General features: G+C 46.6%; 1 protein-coding gene across 2 annotated transcripts in view; it reads right to left on the bottom strand.

The window, feature by feature from the left end:
* Positions 1–16,365, bottom strand: part of grk3 (G protein-coupled receptor kinase 3) — a 71,377-nt gene continuing 55,012 nt past the window's right edge. Inside the window, exons 12-22 of one of the 2 annotated variants that reach the window (XM_048259442.1) lie at positions 15,257–15,351; positions 13,159–13,266; positions 11,089–11,155; positions 8,769–8,869; positions 5,994–6,060; positions 4,953–5,048; positions 4,182–4,344; positions 3,862–3,998; positions 2,628–2,741; positions 2,111–2,322; positions 1–1,321 (exon numbers count right to left, since the gene is read on the bottom strand). In XM_048259442.1, coding sequence (XP_048115399.1) covers positions 2,155–2,322; positions 2,628–2,741; positions 3,862–3,998; positions 4,182–4,344; positions 4,953–5,048; positions 5,994–6,060; positions 8,769–8,869; positions 11,089–11,155; positions 13,159–13,266; positions 15,257–15,351 — 1,116 coding nt within the window. In that variant the 3' untranslated portion in view covers positions 1–1,321; positions 2,111–2,154. Of the gene's footprint in view, positions 1,322–1,842; positions 2,030–2,110; positions 2,323–2,627; positions 2,742–3,861; positions 3,999–4,181; positions 4,345–4,952; positions 5,049–5,993; positions 6,061–8,768; positions 8,870–11,088; positions 11,156–13,158; positions 13,267–15,256; positions 15,352–16,365 lie in introns of those variants that run through there. The other variant, XM_048259441.1, reaches the window with a different exon arrangement.

The following is a 16,365-nucleotide window of genomic DNA, read 5'->3' as shown; positions in this document are numbered from 1 at the left end:
ATATATATATATATATACATACATACATACACACACACACACATTTCTATATACCGTATATATACACATACAGGCACAGCGGAGAGTCTGGGGTGCTGTATGGTTCTTTTCTAGTGGTCCCCAAATCTTCAGACGTGTCCACTAGGGAACAAATTAAAAAACTAAAAAGGGAAAAACCCACTCCGATGTTTAAAAACGGGGAGGAGTGCTCCTAGTCCTCTGGGATGTGTGGAGAGTTCGCTCTGAGAGGAAAGAGAGAGAGTGTGTGTGTGTGTGTTTCTCTCAGGGGTGAGAGGATGTGTCCGTTGGTGCTCTCAAGTAAAATATTTGTTGGCACTTTATGCACTTCTGTGAGGGGAGGGGAGGGGTGGGCGTGGGCGTCTCATATTGAGGAATCAAGCAGCTTGACGCGTCTCCTTCAAACAAAACACAATGGCAACAAAACAAAAAGAAAAAAATTGAGCAAAAATACATTCAGAGAGTCCTGTTGCACAGTCCATCTGCTTAATATTCACATCACTTTCTTGCCCCATCTGCAAACTATGTGAGTACACACACACACACACACACACACACATACAGACAAACATGCACACAAACACACACACACACACACAAGCTCATTTAAAAAACATCCCGTTATAATTTGGTTGATCCCAGGGTGTCCGGTCAAAAACCCTCTGACTCTTTCGTTAATACTCCATCATCTTTCTCTCATTTCTTTGAACCTCTCTCTTGCTTTCTTTCTCTCTCTCTCCCTCTCTCGTCCATTGCTGTTAAACAAGTGCACACATCCACATCCCTGCTCCATCATGCGTTAAGTTTGTCCCTCTCCTGCATCCTGTAGGAAGTGAAGAAGGGTGGGAACAGGGTAACCATGGGGACAGAGTGGGCTCCTTTTGGGCATCAAGTGCAGTAGAGTCCTGGCACACATGGGAAAGGTCAAGGGTTGCGCATGGGTTAAAGGTTGTGGGTCGGGTGGGGTCACAGGTCAGGGGCGTTGTCTGCTTTTGTTGGGCGTGAGCAGTGGAGGAAGTGGTTCCGCCCAGGCAGTCTGTGGTCGCCGTGGTTACATCAATGGCACAGGCAGTGGAGTGGGAACGAGATGTCGCAAAACAGGACAGGAATGATTCTGTGCGTGCGTGTGTGTGTTGAATTGAACTGGTCATCCAGTTGGGATTCATGCTGATTTTGGAGGAGTTTGAGTGTTTAGAGTTCATCCCAGAAGGTGACGACTGACTCCCTGCGTCCTGAGAGTCTCTTATCTCTACATGTGCAGACCGCAACAAAGGATGCCAAGACTCTGTGTGTGTGTGTGTGTGTGTGTGTATCTCTTTCTCTATTGGGAGTCCATGTCATCCAACAGGGAACTGAAATCACTGCTGCGTCTTCAGGTTGAGAGACAAGGCCTCATCCAGCACCTTCATGCAGCTGGCCTCCCCCAGCACTCTGCTAGTCAATCACATGAAGCTGCTGGCTTCACCCAGCAGTCTGTTACCCAATCAGATGAAGCCGATGGCCTCCCCTGAGCACTCTGCTAGCCAATCACATGAAGCTGCTGGACTCCCCCAGCAGTCTGCTACCCAATGAGATGAGGCCGGGGTGGGAGAGTCGGAGAGGTGTCCAGCAGACCAAGCGAGTGGACCACAGCAGGACGATGGGCAGTGGAGTGGAGAGGACGATGAAGATGTGGCGCTCTTCCCAACACTGCTCTCTGGCCAGGCTCCTCCACTCAGTATCCAATGCATCTCCACTTCAAAGTGTGTGCGCGTGTGTGTGTGTGTGTGTATATATGTTTGTGTGGGTGTGTGTGCATGAATGAGAGAAAAAAAACTCAGAGGGTCCAGTGGCCCTATCCAGGTGGATTTTTATTCCCTCTCTGCACCAGCAGGAGTTAGACTGTATGTGTGTGTGTGTATGAGGTTTTTTGGGCCTGTTAGTGAGATCACAGCAGGGTAAAGCAGAGCTCTGTGTGTGTGTGTGTGTGTGTGTGTGTGTGTGTGTGTGTGTGTGTGTGTGTGTGTGTGTGTTCTTGCGTTCTTGCATGAGAGTGGATGCGTGTGTATAAGAGTCAGATGGTGCGTGAGTGTGTGCGTGCAGGAGTACACATCTGTGTGTGTGTGTGTGTGTGTGTGTGTGTGTGTGTGTGTGTGCTCACAGGCCGTTGCTGTTGCGGTGTGTGAGTGGGGGCTTTGAGGACAGCTCCACCACCCCTCCACTGCGACCTTTACCGATGACTTTGGGGGCACGACGCAGAAGCTTCTGGGCTTCGGTGAAGGCCTCCGTCAGCTCTTTCTTCCACTGGACAAACTCTGGGTCACTCTATGTACACACACACACACACACACACACAAAATCATTAAACCACTCAAGCACAAGCACAGAAAGAGAGGAGCAGAGAAAAAAGAGGGAGAGAGAAAGGGAGAAAGCAAGAGAAATATGGGGGAGAAAAGAGAGCAAGATAAGGAGGGAAAGAGAGAGAAAGCGAGAGTAAAAGAGAGAGGGAGAGAAAGAAAGGGAGAGATGGAGGGAGATACAGAAAGAGAGCAAGAAAAAAAGAGAGAAAGAGAGGGAGAAATGGAGGGAGAGGGGGAGGGAGAGAAAGGAAGGGAGAGGAGCCACCATACCTCACACTGCAGGACAAACTGCTTGCCCCCTTTGATCCGCAGCAGGATGCACTTCTTGTCCTTGACCTGCGTCTCCTCCACAGTGACAATCTGCTCCATGGTCAGCAGGTTTTGCTGTGGGGGACGAGGGGGAGAGGAGTCAGATGCGGCCAGAACAGTCACCTCAGCCTGGGGGAGAACCCCCAGGACACGCCCTGGAGATGTCGCTCACAGTAACAGGGCAGAGCCCTGTATGTGTGTGTGTGTGTGTCTGTGTGTGTGTTGTAAACGAGTCCATAGCAGAGTGTACTGGACTGGACATACATCTGCAATGTGGAGAGAAACCTACCAGCACGTGTGCGTGTTGTTGTGTGTATGTGTGTGTGTGCGTACTGTAAGCACTACTGCCCATTCTGCTCTATAGAGCAATAAGACAAAAAAGGGCTTCAAACACACACATCTAATGAAGCATTCAAAGCAACATTGATTGATTGATTGTAGAACTCCACTATCAGGCAACATGGTCTCCAGGTTTAGTCTGTTGATAAGCTAGCAATGAAAAGAAAACGTTTTACTGCCCTGGACACCATTTCCCACAATACACCTGTGGCAGGGCCATTCGCTTGAGGGGGGTTCATATGCAGCTGCGACACACAAGTTCCACTGGGGGGCAGTAGAGAGGACTACACCTTGAACACTACAGGGAAGCCAAGCAACTCATGTAGCCGGGTCCGGGTCACCTGGGTCAAAGGTCATGGGGTCAAAGGCTACAGCCTGAATCACTCATACTATGGCGCAGGGAGGCCTCCTGCAAACTCGCTCACTTACGCTTCCTCCATCTTTAGATAGATGGATGGAGGGATAGAGAGAGCGAGAGCGAGAAAGGGGGCAGGAGAGGAGGGGTGCAGCTTTGCTACTCTGGGGCTGAACTTACCGCCAGTTTACGCTTTGAGAACAGAGTAAGCCAGTACTCCTGCCGAACGTGCACATGGGACAGAACGACAGAGAGACACACACGTAACGAATTCATAAACACACACACACACGCAGAATGGATGCACACACAGACACAGGAAGATAGACAGAGACAGGCATGCAAAACAGCATTCGTTTGCAAAAAAACAAAAACATGAAACAAACAGGACTACAGACACATGCAAACACACACACTCACATTCACATTCAAATAATTCCTCTCGCAGCAACACACACTCACAGCAATCTCCTTCACACACAGACTCTGCAGTGTCCTTACCCTGGACTCGCCCTCTCCTCTCCACTCCACGCGGTTGGGGAACAGGTAGAAGTATCTCCGCTGCCACTGCGTCAGGAAGGGGTTGCCCAGCTTCAACATGTAGCCATGCATGATGCAGTCCTTCCCCAGCGCGTAGTCTGGACGGACACACAAACACACACACACACAGTCACACACACACACAAACACACACACACACACACAGTCACAATGAGTCTTTGCCTGGGACTAATCTGGCCGTCACTAAGGACTCTCAGAATGCTATACGCTGGTGCTATCCATCCACTTTGTGCCAAAAAGTGTGTGTGTGTGTGTGTGTCCCTCCTCGTGGCCCAGCTGTTTGTTCTTAGCTCGTTTGCGCGCCTCGTTCTTGTCGGTGTCGCTGTTGACGGCCTCGTAGACAGTCTCGGCGACCTCCTGCTGCCAGCGCTCAGAGATCACCAGAGGGAAGTTCTTATACAGCTCCTGATCACTGTCCAACAGCTGGGACCACAGGGAGGGATGGAGAGAGGGAGAGAGGGAAGGAAGGATGGAGGGAGAGAGAGAGAGAGAGAGGGAGGGAGAGGGGAGTTGAGGGAGGGGGGTGAGAGAGAAAGACAGAGGAAGAGGGGAAAGATGGAGAGGTGAGGAGAGAAGGATGTAGAACATGTAGAGAGAGAAAGACAGAGGAAGAGGGGAAAGATGGAGAGGTGAGGAGAGAAGGATGTAGAACATGTAGAGAGCAAGAGGAAAATGGATGGAGAGAGACAGACAGACATTTTCCTCTTTCTCTCTCTACATGTTCTACATCCTTCTCTCCTCACCTCTCCATCTTTCCCCTCTTCCTCTGTCTTTCACACAGGCACATTTTAACTGTGTCCTTTGAATGGTGTGCTGACAGGCATATTTCAATGCCTATCTAGGTATAGTGTCACTTAACCGAAGCTAACAGGTGATGCAGAACCGAAAAAAAACACACACAATCACACACATTCTACAAAACCCCTTTATTATCAATGTTACACACACACACACACACACACACACACAGCCACCTTATTCACACAAACACACACACACACAGAGCCACCTTGTTGACACTCAGGCTGTACCTTAATGCCCTTGGTGTCTTCCTCGTCGAAGGAGCCAATATCAAACGCGTCCGCTGCATTGACCTCTCCTCTGGGAGGAATCAAAGGTGGGGAGTACTGCAGAGAGAGAGAGAGAGAGAGAAGAGAGAGAGAGAGAGAGAGATATAGAGGAAGACAAAATGGTGGAAAGAGAAATCGGAACAGGAGAGGTGTCAGAGAGAGTGAATGAGGGTTACAGAGAAAAGTTGGAGAGAGAATGAGAGAAAGAGGAAGGTAGAGAGAGAGAGAGAGAAGAAATTAGGGTAGGTCAGACACATCCACAGAGAAAAGGGGTTCATTACAAGACGCACCCTGAAAACAACCTCGGCACACTCCTGATGAAGCCAGAGCAACACTCAAACACCACAAATTCCTGCTCTCTTATCAGTCATAGCACAAGTGGAAAAACAATCAGGCTTTTACTTTTAGGGAAGCAAACTCTGCTGTAGTCTGCACAAACATGAACCCATCAGCAATACCACCACACTGGCACAGTGTTGCTGCTAAATAGCTCGTGGAGGAACACAAACCTGTGGGCTCTGCCAAGGGGGTTTACAGACAGTGCATGGATTTGTGTGTGTGTGTGTGTGTGTGTGCGCACGCAAATACCTTACGCAAGGAAGCAAGTCAATGTAATTACACAGCATGTTCTAAGAAATAGTTAATAATAATAATAATAATAATAATAAACTTTATTTGTATAGCACCTTTCATACACAGAATGCAGCTCAAAGTGCTTTACATTTGGAGCATGTAACACAATCATTCATTATCAATCACTTTCACTTTTATTCATTGCTGTGGCCGTTTATGATCCAATCAGCAACATATCAGAAATACTATTATACTACTATTGATATATAAAGGCTTTGCTAACAAATGCCTAGGCTAACAAATGCTCAGTTAGTGTCTTCTTTGCGTTTGTGTGTGTGTGCATGTGTGTGTGTGCCCGTTTGTGAGAGAGAGATTGTTAAGAGAATTTGCAAGTGTGTGCTTGTGTGTTTCCAGGAGTTGATCGCTTACCTTCTGCAGATACACTTGCTGCCAGTCGATGCCTTTGAAAAACAGGTGCTCCTTCACTTCTGATGCCCTGTGTGTGTGAGGGAGAGAGAGAGAGAGAGAGAGAGAGAGAGAGAGAGAGAGAGAGAGAGAGAGATAGGAGACTTTAACACAGTTCCACAATATCACCAACAGGGTGCAGTGTTTCTACAGCTAGCCTTAAAAACAGCACCACACAACCACCACACAAACACACCACGAGTCTGCTGCTCTTACCTCATGACTAGTTACCTAATGCCCAGTGTCCCCATACAAACCTACACCCCAAACACAACCCACTCTCTCTCTCACACACACACACTTTACCATACAAATACACGTACACATGTAGACAACACAAGAGCAACATCATTTAAACCTGCTACTGTGTGTGTAAAGGCCTACGGCTCCATAGAGGAGTACTGATTCTTCATATCTGTTTTCAACATAGTCCACATCACTTTTCTCTCACTTTTCTTTTTAAAGTCTCCAATTGTCATGCAGAAATACAGCATGCCAATTTTTATGGCAGTAACATAATAATTACTGGTAGCTCAATAGCTTTAAACTTTGAGATGATTTTCTGTTTGATGATTTTGATAAAAACAGATAATTTCAATTGGTATTGTAACTGGCTAGTAAAATTCCAAAACAATCCCCATAAAAGCATCTAATGCACCATATATTCCTAAATATGTATTTTAGATACATATTTTAGATACATATCTCACTTATTGTAGAAACTAAATCCAAATTAATCCATCCATGACCCGGTTTAGCAGATTTACCTTTCCTGGTGGAATCAATACATATTTCTATTGATGATCACCTTGGTTATTGTTTGGGTTTAGAGCACATTTTTTGGTCTTCATTAAAACATTCAAACAATTGTATCCACGGAACCCCAAATATGTGCCACAAAACTGTATGAGGAAAAGGCACCTTCACCATTCCTTGCAGTTGTGTTGTGTACCAAGAGCAAAATCATGGCAAAAACAAGAAGTGAAGTTTATTTGATTGGTTCCACCATACCAGAATTAGTTGGATCAATTCTGCCATCTATTAGAATGGAAGATCACTGACGGATCTATCCAGACTGCAAAAAGTCAACTGGCTGCTGAGCAAATGAGGGATTGTTGAAAACTTTGTGGTTTTTTTCAGGTTGTTGTCATGTCAGTGTTGCTCAGATTTCAATAAAATGTAGTTCATTTGCAGCAACCTTTAATATTACTTGCATATCACAATAATGCAGCACAGCTTAACATAGGCAATCTTCCACATGATTGAGCTACCTCTAAATATATTTTTTTTGTGTCAAAATCTTTGCATATTTCTAATTTTGAAGTTAAAAGGAACAGTTTAAGAGGTTAAGAAAAAAAAAATTGGACTTGATAAGGACCACCTAAACACACACACACACACACACACCATGTATGGAAATTAGCACCAGCCCCCAACCAAATGCTGGTAAAATATGAAAGTAGCTGGTAGATTTCAGACACAAAATAATGATTTGCTGTTGGGTGACTGACCATTTGTTCGATTTCCACCACTGACACAGACACACACACACACAGACACACCTCACTGGCCTGAGGAGAGGTGTTTGCTGAAGCAGCACTGAGCTGCAATAAAATAAGAGCTCTTCTAAAGCCCTGCACTCAAAGAGCCAGAGCTCTCAAGACACCAACCAGCCTCTCAGACCCATCTGGCCAAACTGTACTTAAGGCTGGCTGTGTGAGTGTGTGTGTGTGTGTGTGTGTGTGTGTGTGTGTGTGTGTGTGTGTGTGTGTGTGTGTGTGTGTGTGTGTGTGTGTGTGTGAGAGAGAGAGAGAGAGAGAGAGAGACAGGCAGACTGAGATAGATTCCAGAGAGAGAGAGAGGGAGATATAGAGAGATAGAAAGAGAGAGATAGAGAGACAAAGAGAGGTGAAGGAAGACAGCGAGAAAGAGAGAGAGGGGAGAGATGAAGGAAGACGGATAAAGAGAGAGAGGGAGAGAGAGAGGGAGAGAGAGAGCTAGAGCACTCTGAGAAGAGCTGAGAGAGAACAAGAGAGCAGAATGATGATGGTGGTTTGTGGTGGGTGATGCTGGTTGAGGCTGAACGAGGGAACTGGGACAGAGGGCTGAGCTGGTGCTGAGTGGGGGGCTTCCCAAGAGGTCATAGCCTGGTTGTCTGCTGCTCCCACTCCCCCTTTCCACACACACACACACACACACACACACACACACACACACACACACACACGTTCACGTGTAAGTAGGTCTGCCATGTTATTCCAGGGTGACCTACAAGCCGCATGTGACGACAGCTCAGTGGGCAGGGGAAAGGGAATAAGGGGACACATAAAGGTGTGTGTGAACAGAAAAGGAAAGTGTGTGTGAACAGAAAAGGAAAGTGTGTGTGAACAGAAAAGGAAAGTGTGTGTGCGTGAGTGAGAAGATGCAGAGATGTGACAAAAGATAGAGACAGGAGGTTAAAGGTAAAGAGACTGACTGAGGGGGATTTTGTTTTTTAAGCGTGTGTGTGCGTGTGCGTGTGTGTGTGTGTGCGTGTGTGTAAAGAGACTGAAAGTACAGAAAGTGAGTTGAGTTGATCAGAGCGAGAGAGCTCTAAGAAAAATGACTGTCACACACCTGTCTGTCTCTGAGATGGTAGACAGACATAAAGACAAACAGACAGACAGGTGTGTGGGCAGGTGGGACCCAGGCTAGTGTGTGTAGGACAGGTGAGATGTGAGTCAGGTGAGCTCGGCGTACCCTTGTCCTTGGCAGCCCAGCCTCTTGGCCACGTCCCTCTGCAGCAGCCCGTCCAGCAGCGACTTCAGCTCCGCCGAGAACGAGTCTGGCAGCTCCACATTCTACACAGAGAGAGAGGGGGAGAGAGGGAGGGAGAGAGAGAGGGAGTGAGAGAAAGAGAGAGAGGGAGGGAGAGAGGGAAGGAGAGGGGAAGAAGAGGAGGGAGATGGGGAGGGAAAGAGAGAGGCGACCAATGAGTGACTTTAGATACAAGATGGACATCAGAGACTGGAGGTTAACAACAATGAAATCCATCAATGGCTGCATCTTTCTCATCCAACTCAGATTCATGATTCATATCAGTAAATAGCCACACTGAAAGGCAAAGACAATCACTATATATGTGTGTAGAAACTAAGCAGCACGCCATACAGATGCATGAGACGCCATTGTAATTTTGTGTGTGTGTGTTTGATATAAGGCAAGTAGCTGAAAGACACAGACACAGTCACCTGCACCGCTCACACACATGCAAGTGGGGGGCTAGAGCAAAAAATGTGTGTGTGTAGTGGGGGATTGCTGCTGCTGTTCTGTGTTTAACACTATTAGGCCAGGCCTTATGGGATGTCGGCGTGTTGCCGTGGAAGCAAGGCACAGCAGGATTATTAATCTGTTTTGTTTTTTTAAAGACAGGACAAAAAAAGAAGTGATTCACAGCTGGAGAGGAGAAGAAGAAAAGAGAAGAGGATGGACATGCTGAAATGGACACAGTGAGGAGAGACTGTGAGTAAGCATGAACCAGTGACCCTGCGCCGACCACCACCTGCACGACCGCCGCGACGCCACCGCCGCACACATCATGCGCCGCGACCACGCCCGCGCACCTAGGGTTGTCCAGGGACACTGAGGGATGGACGTACTCCCTAACTATTTAGTCACCTCGCAGTTATGTGTGTGAGTGTGTGTGCGCATGTTAAAATGTGTGTACATGTGTGTGAGAGCGCAAAGAGGAAAGTGTGTGTACTGTAAGTGTATGACACAAGATACGTGAGTGTGTATGCTTATGAAATAGTGTGTGTGCGTGTGTGGTTAGCTGCAGGTGGCCACTGTTTATTACCAGGTTGTAAAATGCAAACTCCTCATGCAAATGCTAATGGATACCTCTTCCGCTATCCTACACACTCAGAAAAAGACCACAAGCTCACGCACACGCACACACACATGCGCACATAAACACATGCACACACATACGTACGTACATGCACACGCACATGCACACACACGCACACGCACGCACATGCACACACACACTTACAGATTAGGTTCATGTTAAGGTCCTATAAGGTCATTAGAGAGGGTGAGAAATACAGCCCCACATTCTCTTAGAAACATAAGGAAGCAACAGACAGCACACTTCAGCAGCAACAGACAGCACGCTTCAGCAACAGACAGCACGCTTCAGCAACAGACAGCACACTTCAGCAACAGACAGCACACTTCAGCAAGACACACTGCAGAAAAAGACAGCTCACTTGAGATAGCCTGGAAATATCCAGACTCTTGTACGTACATTTCATTTGTACAGAGAGTCTGGCAGTTCTCGATAGGGAAACGTTTGCAACACTTGCATCGTGATGGGCACTAACTTTGAAATCAATGGTCCAGCCTTACCAATCATATTAATCGGAGATCCCTAACGTTACTTCCTACTTCGCCTAAACTTTACAAACTGACAATAAAACAGCATCAACAGTCAGTAAACAATGCATGTGGACTGCAAATTTTTCCAACTGGATTTTTTGACGTTTGCAGGCGTTGCTACTTCTGTTTATCACAATAAGTTTCGGTTTCATCTTCGCACCACCTCTTCGTCATCGTTCTCAGCCACGCTGTTTGGACAGGTAAAGTTTGGCCGAGAGAAAACCCGCGAATATACCGCAGACCCAGGCGATGTACTGAAGGGAGATAAAAATTGTGCGGAAGTACGTAGGAGGGCGGAGTCAGGCTACACTTGAGCAAAATACACTGTAGAAAAAGACCGCTCATGTAAGCAACAGACAGCTCATGTAAGCAACAGACAGCACACTTCAGCAACAGACGGTACAGTTCAGCACAAGACAGCATGCGTAAGCAAGATGATGCAGCACATGTGTGTTATGGCTACTTCCAAAAGTCAAGTTCGGACAAGAGCGAAGTTTGTGATCTAGGAAGTAGTAGAGCCTCATGTGTTCTCAGGAACACTGTTACAGCAACAACACCACCTTACTATGTAAATTAAGTGACAGCCTTAGTGTGTGTGTGTGTGTGTATGGGTGTGAACAAGTAAAACAACAAAGCTCACCATGGTTAGCGTCATGCGGTCGATCTCGTGTTTGTCTTTGGTTTTGTGCTGCCGGAACGGACTGTGCCTGTGGAGAGAGGAGGGGACAAGAGGACAGGTTACTCAGGGGTCCACTGGTGCCTGTTTAGGTGGCCACCCATATGCCTGTTTAGATGTTAAATGCCATGCCTGTTTAGGTGTCAATGAAGATGCGCGTCAATGTACCCCGCTCTGTGAAGCCAATTTAGGCATCCTCTCTGGTGCCTGCTTATGAGTCACTGGGTTGCTTATGAACCCAGTGTAGGCATAAGGAAACCAGTAAAGAAGCTTGTGTGCGAGTATGTGTGTGTGCTGTACGCATTTGTGTACTTTTATGTCAGTGATACAAAGAGTGTGTGTGGTTGTGTGCATGTATGAGTGTGTGTGTGTGTGTGTGTGTGTGTATGTGTGTTATTGAGTCCTGTTAGATAGTGCTGGCAATATAGTGTGTGTGTGTGTTAGGGCTGGGCGATATATCGGTATTACGACTACGACCGATATATTTTTGAAAACGATATGTAGTTGAGACAATATCGTAATACCGGTATTATGTCAAATAATGGGCCATTTTATCAAAGCCACTCGCTCTTCTGTGTTCAGACCATTCAAACATGACGGACAATGAGTCATATTTTGTTTACCGTGATCAGAGGTTATTTCCGTCGGCACATCAACGGCTAGACTGAGAATTCTCGTTGTGAAATCAAATTCCACTGGAGCTCCAAGTGGTTTTGTACAGATTTAAGTTACAACACTGTTTACAGCTCTTTGACTCACAGTAAATGTCATTTTTGGTACATAGCCTAGCTAATTTAAATACACTTATGGGTGCTTGCGTTTAGCAATATAGCAGATCTAAAGTCCTCAGGGAGATAACCTACACGCTGATTTTATTAAGAGGATATGCACGCGGGGACTCGCGAGCAGTCAGGGGCATCATTTTTTATTACGAACCGGAACATGCAAAAATGGTAACGAACGCATACAAAATGACGGTAGCGTCCATCACACTCTTGGTGAGTGACTCAGTTACGTTGTTTAAGTAGCCTAATTGTTTAAAACTATTTAATTGTTATCGATAGCAAGTCACACATGTCTAGGCCATCATAGGGCCTACATGACAAGCAAATGTAGCCTATCAAACCCTTATGGTAAAAAAAACTGCATTGTGACAAAACTGCAGGTTTTTTTCTGCAGTAGGCCACTGCAATATTTTTGTGCCCAAAATATTGCGTTGTGCAGTACAATGTAGGCCTGTGTTGTCAGTCAGGGTCGACTTATTGGTCTTTTGTTATTTGCACAGCTTTATCAGAGCAGCTGTAGCCTACTATGCCTATTGGTATTGGTAGGCCTATGTTATTGTTTACACTTTTTTGTACAGCTGTGTTAGAGCAGTCTGAAATCATTCTAATTAAAGCTGGTTGTGTTGTCATGATTGTCATGTTGAGTGAATACGAAACACTTAGCTCTTTCTGTTTAAAATATCGATATATATTGCATATCGCCAATCAGCCCCAAAATATCGGGATATCAGTTTTGGTCCATATCGCCCAGCCCTAGTATATGTGTTGTCGATTCCTGTTGGAGAGTGGCGACGCTAACCCCACTCCCCTGATCAGACTGCTTTGAAGAGTTCAAACAAACTCAGAAGAGCAAGCAGACACACACACACACACACACACACACAGACAGACAGACACACACACACACACACACACAGATCAATCGAGAGACGTCAGCTTCTCTTCCCACCTCCATACCTAGCAACAGTTACCATGTGTGGTTTAAGCCCCACCCCCTGCTGCTGCTGTGTGTGTGTCTGTGTGTGTGTGTGTGTGTGTGAGGGCTGACCAGTCTATAACATTTACCCTTTAAAACACTTCAAACAAGGGGGCAGAGAGAGAGAAAAAGAGAAAGGGGGGGACAAAGAGAGGTTTAACACCCATTTATTGGATCTGTCTTCAAACCAAGGAGTCATGATACAAACATTAGTGCCAACATCCAGCTAGATCTCCAAATACACCCTCATAGAGAGAGAGAGAGTCCTCTTACCCTCGTAGCAGTTTGAAGAGCATGCAGCCCAGAGAGAACCAGTCAGCACTGCTGTCGTACGCCGTACCCTTCTGCAGAACCTCAGGAGCCATGTAGCCATGCGTACCTCTGAAAGACAAGATCCATATCATTAGACCAGACAGACAGACACACGCACACGCACACACCTACACACAGACACAGACACACACACATACAGACACAGAGACAAGACAGACACACACACACACAGAGACACACACAGAGACACACACAGTGTCACTTTCATGAAATTATCAGATTCCACTTTTAAGGAAATGATCTTGATGCATGCTGGAGTAGTTGACACCCACACAGGGGTTTTCTCAAAACAAGATGTCCACAAAGTCTGATCTAGTCGTCTTTCTGGCCTTCCTGCCCAGTGCTGTGTCCACTGACATTTTATCTGCCCTCACACTTCAAAGTGATCTCCTCCCCTCACACACACACACACACACACACACACACACACACACACACACACACACACCATCCCAAACCTTAAGTGCATCCTTGGTGGTCTATGTGTTCAAAAGGATGCAAACGAAGGCAGGAGAGCAGAACTGGAACTTCTGCTGTCCGTCCTTCTATTAAACTATTAGCTTGAGGTAGTGTACTTTTAAGGGTGCAAGTGACTGAATAAGGGCGCAGGGCTTTACTAGTGTTAGTACTAGTGTACTAACACCCAGTGGCTTCTCAGGCCGGTGTGAAATGTGGCCATGCCATTTAAGAGTCATCGAGAGATAGTGAAAACGGGTCAGCCCAAGATAAACGAGCTGTGCCCTGCTCGTCCACCACAAACGCATCGAGAGATAGTGAAAACGGGTCAGCCCAAGATATACGAGCTGTGCCCTGCTCGTCCACCACATACGCATCGAGAGATAGTGAAAACGGGTCAGCCCAAGATATACGAGCTGTGCCCTGCTCGTCCACCACAAACGACGAGAGATAGTGAAAACGGGTCAGCCCAAGATATACGAGCTGTGCCCTGCTGGCCCACCACAAACGATCGAGATAGTGAAAACGGGTCAGCCCAAGATATACGAGCTGTGCCCTGCTCGTCCACCACAAACGCATCGAGAGATAGTGAAAACGGGTCAGCCCAAGATATACGAGCTGTGCCCTGCTCGTCCACCACATACGCATCGAGAGATAGTATATAAGTATAAGTATATATACACTCTTTTGATCCTGTGAGGGAAATTTGGTCTCTGCATTTATCCCAATCCGTGAATTAGTGAAACACACTCAGCACACAGTGTACACACAGTGAGGTGAAGCACACACTAATCCCGGCGCAGTGAGCTGCCTGCATCAATAGCGGCACTGAGGGAGCAGTGAGTTAGGTGCCTTGCTCAAGGGCACTTCAGCCGTGCCTACTGGTCGGGGTTCGAAACGGCAACCCTCCGGTTACAGGTCCGAAGAGCTAACCAGTAGGCCACGGCTGCCCGTAGTGAAAACGGGTCAGCCCAAGATATACAAGCTGTGCCCTGCTCGTCCACCACATACGCATCGAGAGATAGTGAAAACGGGTCAGCCCAAGATATACGAGCTGTGCCCTGCTCGTCCACCACAAACGCAAAACAAAAACCACCACAAACACAAAACAAAAACCAACAATAACACAAAACAAAAACTGTCTACTTGTGTGATGTGAGCAAGAAAGATAAAACTCCAGACTACAGATCCAACTCCACTGATGCACGCGCACACACACACGTGCACACACACACAAACGCACGCACGCACGCTAGCATGCGCACACGCATACGCTCGCATGCGCACACACACACATATATACAAAGACACACACGCACAAACAAATCAGAGCAGTCATCTTTTGTAAATGTTTACGCTGAAAGTAACTACAAGGAATCTCTGAAAACACACACTTTGATTCATAGTAAAAAGATGCTATCAACAACAACAAAAAAACAAACAATGAAACACTAGCACATGCCCCCCAGCCACCAGCACAAATCAAGTTGAAATGAAGCTTCCTGGGCCCATTACAAAACTCTGATGTGCAACAGGAAGAGAGGAGAAGAGAAGAGTGGGGCAGAGAAGGGGGATCACTCACACACTGGCGTGGGGCTTCTTCTTGGAGAAATCGCAGGCCAGACCCAAATCAGAGATACGCACGTGACCATGTTCATCCAACAGGATGTTGGCAGGCTGTGAGGAGGGAGGGAGGGAGGGAGGGAGAGAGAGAGAAAACACCTTTATTAGAGGACCTTCTTGCATAATTATACCGATAAACCACATACGTTAATATCATCACATTCAAAGGACAAATAAAAGAGAATGTGTGTGTGTGTGTGTGTGTGTGTGAAAGAGAGAGAGTGTGGAGGGAGATTTAAAAACACCAGAGAACCTTATTACGTAACCACATACGTTAATGTCATCAATCAACAAGACTTTGACCATCACATTCACAGACAAAACAGTGAGAGAGAGAAGGGTAGAGAGAGAATGAGAGAGAAAGATAGAGAGAGAATGAGAGAGAAGGATAGAGAGTATGAGAGAGGATGAGAAAGTAAAATAAAAAGAGAAAATGAAAAAATGATCATTGCATTCAACAGGAAAACAGAAACAGAGAGAAAGAAGGGGGGATGAGAGACAATGAGAAAGTAGAGTGAGAAGAGAGAGTGTAAACCAGTGTTTCCCAAACTTTTTTTCTGGGGACCCACTTTTTAAAAATGACAGACCATCGCGACCTATTTCACTTCAGATCTAGAACAGCTGGTTACTGTTAATGTTTGTGCAAATAGGCTGATTCATGTCCCTTGCATTTTGCAACTGCAAGGTCCTCTCTGCGACGCGTTCGCCCCCTCTCAGTTTCAGAGCTATTCTAAATGCGCAATTGCACAGAGGGCCGTGACTGTGGTAGTTAATAATGGAAATAATAGAAACATTTTAGATTTCTCCTGCGACCCACCCGTGGGTCGCGACCCAATCTTTGGGAACCAATGGTGTAAACCATAGAAAGAGGGGAAGAGAGAGAGAGAGAGAGAGAGAGAGAGAGGGGAGGGGGATGAAGAGAGAAACATGAGGATTAGTGGAGATCCGGAGGGGAGATTGGACGAGTGAGACGGGCCGTGCTGGCGCTGCTTAACGGAGCCGCCGTGGGTCAGAACCAACGCACCCGTTCCTGGAACACAGACCTGCTTTTCCGGAGTGGCAGTCTGT

Source organism: Alosa alosa, chromosome 12 (genome assembly GCF_017589495.1).
Source record: "Alosa alosa isolate M-15738 ecotype Scorff River chromosome 12, AALO_Geno_1.1, whole genome shotgun sequence".
Classification (NCBI taxonomy): Eukaryota; Metazoa; Chordata; class Actinopteri; order Clupeiformes; family Clupeidae; genus Alosa; species Alosa alosa.
The sequence above is the reverse complement of the archived record's forward strand: the minus strand, read 5'-3'. Positions and strand labels throughout refer to the sequence as shown.